The sequence below is a fragment of the Galeopterus variegatus genome, unplaced genomic scaffold, assembly GCF_000696425.1.
Source record: "Galeopterus variegatus unplaced genomic scaffold, G_variegatus-3.0.2 Scaffold450, whole genome shotgun sequence".
NCBI classification, from domain to species: Eukaryota; Metazoa; Chordata; class Mammalia; order Dermoptera; family Cynocephalidae; genus Galeopterus; species Galeopterus variegatus.
The window spans coordinates 198527-208196 of record NW_007726561.1 but is presented as its reverse complement, the minus strand read 5'-3'; the positions used below and the strand labels follow the sequence as shown (position 1 = coordinate 208196).

The 9670-nt window shown below is 51.1% G+C and overlaps 2 protein-coding genes across 2 annotated transcripts in view; both read left to right on the top strand.

Annotated features, from left to right (window-relative positions):
• The window catches only part of HOXB4 (homeobox B4), a 1783-nt gene extending 348 nt beyond the window's left edge, over positions 1 to 1435 (top strand). The window contains exons 2-3 of the mRNA XM_008568881.1: positions 67 to 294; positions 1143 to 1435. Coding sequence (XP_008567103.1) covers positions 67 to 294; positions 1143 to 1435 — 521 coding nt within the window. The remainder of the gene's footprint in view (positions 1 to 66; positions 295 to 1142) is intronic.
• The window catches only part of HOXB3 (homeobox B3), a 54563-nt gene that overhangs the window by 26892 nt on the left and 18001 nt on the right, over positions 1 to 9670 (top strand). The window contains exon 2 of the mRNA XM_008568882.1: positions 4147 to 4324. The gene's annotated coding sequence lies outside the window, so the exon portion shown is untranslated. The remainder of the gene's footprint in view (positions 1 to 4146; positions 4325 to 9670) is intronic.

Here is a 9670-nt window from a genome sequence, read left to right as displayed (position 1 = left end):
GGCTCCTGCGCCGCCACCCGCCGGGGCCCTCCTCCCGGAGCCCAGTCAGCGCTGCGAGGCGGCCAGCACCACCACCCCCGCCGCCCCCTCCACCTCCCGGGCTGTCCCCTCGGGCTCCTGCGCCGCCACCCGCCGGGGCCCTCCTCCCGGAGCCCAGTCAGCGCTGCGAGGCGGTCAGCAGCAGCCCCCCGCCGCCTCCCTGCGCCCAGAACCCCCTGCACCCCAGCCCGTCCCACTCCGCGTGCAAAGAGCCCGTCGTCTACCCCTGGATGCGCAAAGTTCACGTGAGCACGGGTGAGTGCGTGGGCGCCCCTTCCCCCTCCCACCCCTGGCGCTTTCCACCGAAGGGACTTCGGAGGCGTGGGGGTGGGGGGTGAGCTGGGGAAAGCCAATTGTCCCCGCTATAAACTCGCCATTGCCAGAGATTTACGGTCGCCTGTTTTCAGAGCCACATAATTACATCCCCCATAAATTTTTATGGCTGGGTGGGCCCTGCGCCTTTGAAGTCGGTTCCCCATCCTCTTCTCCATTCTCACCAGCGACTTTTTCGCTAGGGAGATGCCGTCTCTGTGAGGTTGGAAGTTGGGGAGGGGTGTGGGAGGTGGGGGAGGAGAAGGAGGAGGAGGTCATCCGTATTTAAGCAGAGATCGAGCCAACTCCCCATATTTATTTTTTGCTTTCTTCCAGTCTGGCTCCTTGGCTGAAGAAGTGGGCAAAAGTTTTTCCTGCGGGCAGGCACTGCTTGGAATCTGAGCAGGGAGGGTGGGGACTAAGCAGAGGAAAGGTTTAGGGAAAGCCCCCTCCCTCCTTCACCCCTCATTCTCCCATCCCGAGGGCCCCAGGCCAGAGGCAGAGAGGAGCCATTAAAACCTTGGGGAGATTCGTCACTGGCCGCTCCCCAGACACCCCAAACAATGACGAAGACAGCACAACCCTCTAAAACTTTGAGGTCTCTTTCTCTTCCTTGGGTCCCCGCTTTCTTCCCTTTTCAGCGCCCCTCTGACCCCCCTCCCCCCCAAGAAGAAGAGGTGGCCGGAGAGGGAGGGAGGGAGACACTGCGTTAGCTGGAAGAAAAGGTTTCCCCTCCTCCCTTTTGGGGGCAATAAAACTTTCTCTTTCTTCCTCTCTCTGTGTGTGTCCAGTAAACCCCAATTACGCCGGCGGGGAGCCCAAGCGCTCTCGGACCGCCTACACTCGCCAGCAGGTCCTGGAGCTGGAGAAAGAGTTTCACTACAACCGCTACCTGACGCGGCGCCGGAGGGTGGAGATCGCCCACGCGCTCTGCCTGTCCGAGCGCCAGATCAAGATCTGGTTCCAGAACCGGCGCATGAAGTGGAAAAAGGACCACAAGCTGCCCAACACCAAGATCCGCTCGGGTGGCACCGCAGCCGGAGGGCCCCCTGGCCGGCCCCACGGAGGCCCCACCGCGCTCTAGTGCTCCCCGCGTGGGAGCCGCGAACCTCGGGGCCGGGGTGGGCAGCGAGCGCAGGGAGGGCGCGGGGCGAGGGCGGGAGGGCGCCAGGGGCCTGGGCCTGGAAAAACCTATTTGCCTCCCCCCCCCCCACTTTATCTATATACGAATAAATGCAGAGAAGGAGGGGTAGGGGAAGCTTTATTTATAGAAATGACAATAGGGACCGGAGCAAGGCCCCCCAGAAGCAAGGTTCAAGCCTCTTGCTTTCTTCCTTTAAAAATAAAAAGAAAAGAAAAGAAAAGAGAAAAAGGAAGAAGAAAGAAAGAAAAAGACAGAAAGAGAAATAGGAGAGGCTGCAGCTCCTCGTTTTCAGCTTTGGCGAAGATGGATCCACGTTTCATCTTTAATCACGCCAGGCCCAGGCCCATCTGTCTTGTTTACTCTGCCGAGGAGAGGACGGGCCTCGGTGGCGACCATTACCTCGACACCCGGCTAACAAATGAGGCCCGGCTCAGCCACCGCCGCCTCTGCTGCTGCCACTGCTGGAAGACAGCCTGGATTTTCTTTCTTTGTCCCCCACTCCTGACACCCAGCGAAAGCACCCTCTGACTGCCAGATAGCGCAGTGTTTTGGCCACGGTAACAAATACACACACAACCTCCCTTCCACTCCGAGCCCGTTCACGGGGGACAGTGACTGCTCACCCCTTGGGGCTGGGGGAGGGGAGCAGGAAAAAAGGGGACAAGTGGGGCAGGGGGCGGCCTTGACAACGCAGGAGCAGGCAGGGAAATTGAGCCCAAGGAAAAAAAGAGAGACCTGGAAACCCAGGAGGCCATGCCTGGCAGGGTGAGGGACCAGTTGAGTTCTGGGAGCTGGGCACGACCCTCTCCCCATCCAGAGTTGTACAGCGGAGGCCTCCCTCCTAGACTGAAAATGAATGTGAAACTAGGAAACAAAATGTCGTTCCCCTCCCAGTCTGGGAGGCCGATGTTGCAGAGCCCTCTCCCATAGTTTATCATTTTTGCATTGTTTATTATAATTATTATAATTATAATTATTATTATTATTATTTTATGTCTTGTATGTTCTCTCTCTTGTTCTCTTTCTGACATTCCAAACCAGGCCCCTTACTACCTCTGGGGCTGCCTCAGTCTAGAACACTTCCTTTTGGCGTGAAAATTTGTGTCCTGTACAGAGTGACAATAGAAATAAATGTTTGGTGTCTTGTGACCGGCACAGCGTGTTTTTGTTGAAACCTCGATGTAAAGATATAAACAAATGCTACCCAGCGTATATTTTAAGCACCCTAGTGGGTTCGGCCTCACATTGTATGTGGTTGAAGATTTTTTCAAAGGTTCCAATGGGAATTTCTATCTCAGAGGACTTCAAATTGTGGTAGCTGGTTTGTTTTCCTTTTGGGATGGGTATGTTTTGTTTAGGGCTTTTAATTTTTTCCCTCCAGTCCAAAAATGGATTGAAAGGACTGGGAGGGCTGATTCCAGTCCCTAATGGGGGGAAAATATTTCATTGTAGGACACAAGAGGCTTAAGTACGGCAAAGCCTTTCATATTGTGATTTATTTGTCATAAGCAAATAAAATGCGGTTAAGCTGTCTCCTTCTAGACAGACGGCTCTTTGGTTATTAAAGTTCCGAGAGAGGATTCCGAGAGGCCGGCCTCTTTCCTCCCCGCATAAGAAGGTATCGCTTTCCACTGAGGTGTTTAAGGCTTTAATGAGTCTAATTTTTTGCACAGATGTTTCTGGGTGTTTGCAGGTTTTCAGAGTATTTTTATATTACAAAGGAGCTAGCCAGTGCCATAGCTCAAACTCTGACAAGCAAATAGATAATCAAGAAGACAAATGGCCTCTTTTGTGAAGCCCTGCTCCTGTATTAATTTTCATTTTCTTTCTCATAGAAAGTATCGAAAGTACGACTGGGGACCAAATAGCTTTCTGTCTCTGAGGTCCCAGTCACCCCTACAATGAAGTGGGGGGAAGGGAAAGGGGGTGCGGGTGACCCTCTGAAGCTCTGTCAGGCTTGGACCGCTTGTGTGCAGCACCGCAGAGAAGTTTGAAGGTTTGGGGGCTCCAGCCTTGGGGTCTCTATTCTGGTGGTGGTCCAGGGTGCAGCCACCCCACCTCCAAAAAGCTCAGGGGCTCCAAAGAGCACGTGCAATTAAAAGTCATTTCTAAGTCTCATTTGCTTTCTGAAAATAAAAAGAGCCAGTCCCACCCGCACGTTTTCTTGTTATTTATTGTACATTCTCCCGGTTCGCAGCGCGCTCGTTGGAGGCTGGGTAGGGCCGGGGAGCTGACTGGGCATGTGTCCCCTGCTCAGAGAAGGGCGGTTGAACTACCCATTTAAGTACTTCTGGGAGACTCATAAAAAATCGCCCTGGACCTGCAGGAGGATGAGGGGGGTGAGCTTTGTTTCGGTCAGATCGCGGTGTGATGTTTTAGTTGCAAGGAAATGCTGCGGCCCTTAGTCGAGGGGGGAAATACTCCTTAAAAAGCATACCCCCCCCCCCCCCGGAATGTCTCTAAAGAATCAAATCAAAGCTGCTCATTGGAAGGTATGAATAGAATTTTTAAAAAAGATTTCTATGGAGCTTAAAGTTCACAGCCATTCTGTGTAGACAAGAGCTAAGAAAAATGTGAGAATTATACAGAAAACCATTAATCACTTCTTTTCTTTAAATACGTATCCTCTCTCCTTTGTTATTATTCAACAGCAAATCTCCGCAGACCGGCTGTTGGGGGAAAAAAGTGTTAGCCGTCTCTCCCGGATCTGCAAGGGAGAAAAAATTTGGAACCATAAAGTTGAAAACTTTTTTCTCTCAGTTTGGAAGAAGCCCTTCGTCATGAATGGCAGCGGTGGAGCTCGGGCGAGAGGAGGCGAGAGGCGCAAAGGTAACAGAAAGCCCTGGCCTGGGCTGCTGATTTTTGGATCGTTTTATGAGCTCTTTTCACAAGCAAAGAAGAGACACTCTCTCGCCTCCTCTTTTTTCTTTTTCAACTATCTTTGCGGGGGTTTTTATGGTGGATGCTTCGGCAGGTTTGCTGCCTTTTATGATGACTGATGCTTGGGTCAGAGGGAGAGAGAAGGGTCTCGACACCTGGAGAGTGTTTGAACTGGTTGCGATGAGGTGTCAGGGCCCCCCAAAAACCCCAGAGAAGAAGGTTGTTTGGGAGGCTGGTCAGAAGAGCTTTTCTGATTTTGCAACATGCAGGTAGGCATGGTGAGCCCCAGCATGTGATCAAAGGAGCATCTGGTGAGGTGCACATGTGGCTTATGTGTTCCTGTGACTCTGCTGGTCTACACTGGGGCTGTGTCCCCTCTGCCTGTTTACTGGTGCGATGTTGTCACTGCTGCCTCCTGGAAAAATTGAATCCACTTCTTGGATGGAGTGCCCCAGCCTTGGAGTGGGTATAGGTAGATGTGTTTGGTTTTTCTTCTTGTGTCTAGCTTGGGATTCCAGATGAATACGTGCTGCTCTCTGGAGCAGGAAAACTGCACAGTTCACAGGCGAGATGCATTCATATTCCTCTACTGCTCTGCCCTCCTGGCCTGCTTCCTGGAGGCTCTGTGTTCGATGCGGTTTCCTTTTGCTCTCCTGGTTCAGGGGCTCTGTTCTCTCCTCTGGGGCCCTACTTCTCAGGCTGGAGGACTCAGCGGGCTCTGAGCTGGACCTGAATGTAGTGGCCCTTTTTCCCTGAGGCCTCACTTAGAGTTTGGAGGCGGGAGGCTGGCAGGAGAGAGAGTTCATGGAGAGGCCACGTTTTCTAGGCGATTAGCTCAGTATTAGAACCACAAAATGACCTCGGAAGCCCCTTGACCTCTCTGAGACTGGACATTGTGCTGGCTCTTGCCTCCTGCCCAGAAGGGAAAGTCACACCTCCACAGGGAGGAGTCCTCAGGCTGTCATATGTTCCATCTTCTCTGTTGCCTTGTTACCCCCAAACCCTGTGCTATCTTGGAATTTCTGGATTATTTTTCTATTTCTGTACACTGGGGAGAAAAGGAATAAAAATTTTAGCTCAAGGGTCCAGTCGGGAGAGGGAAGTAGGGTGCTATTCTGTCTCTCTGAACAAAGCCCCTTCCCTAGGCCAGACTCCAGCCACCACCCCCCATGTCCAGTTCATCCCTCCCTTCCTGTTTTGCTTGGAGGGAGCTGAGGGAAGAAAGACAAAGGGAGAAAATATGAGAGGTTGGAGAGGCTCAATCCACAAGGTTTCAGAAGGCCAGAGGAATAAGCCCCTGGGTTGTAAGGAGAGAGAAGGCTCCATCATGAATATTCCTTTGGAGACTACCATCTCTCTGGAGGGCTGACATCTCAATCCACAGCCTCTCAACCCATTTTGTGAAGTTCCTTTGTTTAAGAAGTTATTTCTATAGTCACTTTTGCCCCTTCACTTAATCCCCAATACCACCCCAGCTACTTACAGAGTCCTTGGAGTCTCCCCCACCAGAGGAGCAAGAGATATGGGAGGAGGACCAGTGCAGGCTGTTCTGACCACTTCCCAGGGTCAGCTCTGCCATATTAACCACAGTTTCTGGAAACTTTTAATTTTAACAGATGGGTAGAGAATTTGCTAAGATGTGAACCCTAAACATAGAGCCTTTCCATGGCTGTATTCTACTTGCTGTATCTTAAAAATCTACACCAGCAGCCATCCTTTTAGGGAGAGACAGGGACACAGGCTGGGAAATGCTCCCCTCAGGTTAAGACTAGGAGAGACAGAACCTTGCGGATGTGTGTGGGTGTTGGTTTGCATTTTGTAAATTGTTTCCTGTAATTTGGGGACAGTGTTTCAGGCAAGAAATAACCAGAGTCATTGGTATCCTTTCCTTTATCCCTGGGTGGCATAAATGGAAGGGCCGGAAGCCTCAGGAAGAAAAGGGGATGAGCAGAGAAGTGAGCTGGGCCGCTTCTGGACTGAGAATATTTGGAGCTGAGCAAGACGTGCACTCATTACCCATAAGGACAGGTAACCCATTGTGGGCCCTCTACAGGCCCAAGTGACAAAGACCTAATTGTTTGGGACCTTACAAACTGCACTCTGCAATGTGAGGATTAGGGATCCACTAAAGGAAAAGAGGGGGACCACTAAAGGGTTTCAGCCCCACAGGCCAAAACTGTGAGATCTCTTTCTGTGACTCCCAGACTCCAGTCTTTCTAGAGCTGGTCACCACCGTTTGGCTCACTTTCTACAATTCTAGTAGTACCCCGAGTCCTCCTAATACTTTGACCCCTCTCCCCCCCCACCCCCATTCCCTGGCCCTCTCCGCTCTCCCTCCTACTTTCACCCTCCTGCCAGCATGGGCAGAGGGGGTTGCCCAGGCCAGCCAGAGCCCTCGGAGGCGGCCCCACGGCCGGTGGTGGGTCTCCCTGGGAAGCAGTGGCTGGGGAGGAGGCCTGGTTGCAAAACGGAGTTGGGAAGTTTCCCAGTGTGAGTTGAGCGCTGACGGATTTGTGATCGGCCATAAAACCGGCGCGTTCAGATTCGTAAATCAATCTCGCCTTTCTCACAGTCTAAACGTTCACTTTATCGGCAGCCAGAAAGCGCTCAGCTCGCGCTCAGGCACTTGTTTATTTGAACATGGACATTCCCAGGATCGAAAAGAGTGTGGGCATTTTAACAGAACCTGACCGGCGTGCCTTCGTGTCCTTTTGCTGTTCTTTTTCTTGTCCTTAATAATTTCTCAGTTTCAGAGATGGCTGTCTTCCCATGCTCCAGCATATTCTATCTCTCTCCCTCTCTCTCTGTATCTCTCTCTCTCTCTCTCTCTCTTTTTTTTTTTTTTTGGACTTCTGTGGAGTGTTTTTCTTTGGGGGACCATTTTTTAATGGGTTTGTGGCCAGGGCCTTGCAGGGAGTTGCCCTCGTTGGAACCAGGAGAGGGGCCCACAATGGGATCAGGCTAAATTCAATACCAGTCTGTGTTTTGTATCTGGACAATCAAAGCAGACCACCCCCCCACACACAGAGTCTGGGCCCCGCCGCCGGCGCTCCCACCCCTTGCAGCAGAGCAGGATTCCAGTGTCTTCTGCAGGGACCGCGCTGCCGCTAAGACTGGAACCTCCAAGGCCCACACGGAGGCAGGGAAGGCGTTCTTTGACGGGGGGTTAAGGCAACCAGGTCCTCAGTCTTCTCCCTTTGAGTTGGTTTTTGTTTAGACCCCTCCAAACAAACCAGTGAAGGCCCCTCAGCCCTGTGCTCCCCTACCCTAAAGAGAAGTTTGTTCTTCCCTGATTCCCCGCCTGCCCTGGTGGCAGCTGTGGTCCTGGCTACCCCGAGAGCTGCTGAAGATAGATAAGGCTGGGAATGTGCAACCAGGGGCTTCTTTAGGAATGTCTTTTCTGCTTCCCTTTGCACCCCCACCCTCACCTATGCCCTGGCCAAAGACTGTGATTCTGGTTGTAACCAGTCAAGTTTGGGGATTTTTTGGTTTTGTTTATATATGAAGTTGAGGAGTCTGTGTACATCTCTCTCTAGGCCTAGGGCAAGGATTTCTCCTATCCTTAGTGTTTAACCCTTCAATATGCACCCCCCCCCATCTTTTTCTCATTGACCAGCCTTCGTTCTCTGCTCATTGGAAGCTTGGGGTACTAACACCTGGGAATTAGGGACCCTGGGCTGCCAGGCTGACTTCAAAGCCTTTTTTCCCTTTCCCTCCTCTCTTGTTCAAATTTCCAGCTGGTGTTTTTTTATTTATTTTTTGCAGGGTGGGGGGAACAAGACATGACATAGGTGGAGACAGGCTGAGTGTCCATTTCTTTTGTGTAGAACCTTAGTCCCAGTCTTTGTCTCTAGAGCCTATTTTCAAAAGGTCTGTAGAATTTAGTTCTCTATGATAGTAACAACACAACGAAACAAATCCCTCTTGTGGTTATTCTCAATTCTGGAAGCTCCAGAGTCATCTCTTCACCCTATCCCCTTTCCACTCTTTCAAAAGATACCAGAAAAGATAAAAAAGAGACTTTTAAGTCAGAAGTCCCATTCTTGATACATATATAATATGGACTTATGAAGTGTTTCTTTGCAAACTGGTCCCTTTAGAAATTTTGACCGTTATTAGTAAGAGGAGAGTGTGTCCCACTAAAATAAATACCCCAGAAGTGGGGGAGAGAATAGAGTTGGGGGGAATCTTAATCCTAGAAGATGTGGAGAGAAGAATTGGAAGCTGAGAAATCCAGGGGCTTGGAGAAGGGCTCCGCGCCCACCCCACCCCCACCCCAGACGCCCCTGCAGACTATTTCTGCACCTCCACGAACTAGGCAGAAGCAGGAGGAGAAGGGAGAGAGGAAAGGTGGGCTGTGGGTAAGTGTGTGTTTGGGGGAGCGGTTAGGGAGCTGTAGATAGAGTAGGTATGGATAGGATATGAGTATGGGAGAGGAGACCTCGCTGCTGTTCCATTAGTGGGTTAGCGGGGGAACCTATTTTGCAGGAAAATTTCTCCTCCTGAAGGGGAAGGTCATAGTGGTCCTTTGAGCCTGAAATCGAAAGACCCCCTTCCCCCTCCCGGTCACGTGATTCATTAAATAATTAATGCCGAGGTTGCAGAATAGATATGTATTCGTCAGGAAAATCGCAGGCTCGGTCTCCCTGTTTCTGACGTGCAATTCAACTGTCCTTTGAAAAACAAGCCTGTACCCCGAGAAAAAAAAAAGAGAGGGGGAGAGAGAGGGAGAGAGAGAGAGAGAGAAAAAGAGAGGGAGGCAGCAATAAAACAGCCCCGCAGCCGGAGCCACACCGCGGGCTGGGGTATTGTAAGTAGAAGGGATTTCTCACTACCTACCGCGTCTTATATGTCCATGTAAATTTATTGTTTGTTATTAATGTTATTGTCGTAAAATGTGACAAATAGCCATCTTCATTTCCTGTCATTTCTCTTCACACGGTGCTCTGTGTGTGTATACCCATTGAGGCATTGCATAGAGATTTTAGGAATATTTCTCTTCTCTCCCTCTCTCCGTCTCCCTCTCTCTCTCTCCCTCTCCTCCAACCTTTTTCTTGATTTATAGCAATATGGGTGTCAGCTTCTTGGGCCGGCGTGCCAGCCATTGTGCGTGTGTGTGTGTGCGCGCGCGTGAGCGTCTGCGTGTGTTTGTGAGCGAGTTGTGTTGTTTATGGCCATGTCTTCGATAAATCATTTCTCACGGAAAATGATGTGGATGCTGGGCCGTTTCTGCGGCCGGCCGGGGAGAGAGTCGCTCTCGGAGGCACTTCCTCTCTCTGCTCTGCTCCCAGGAGT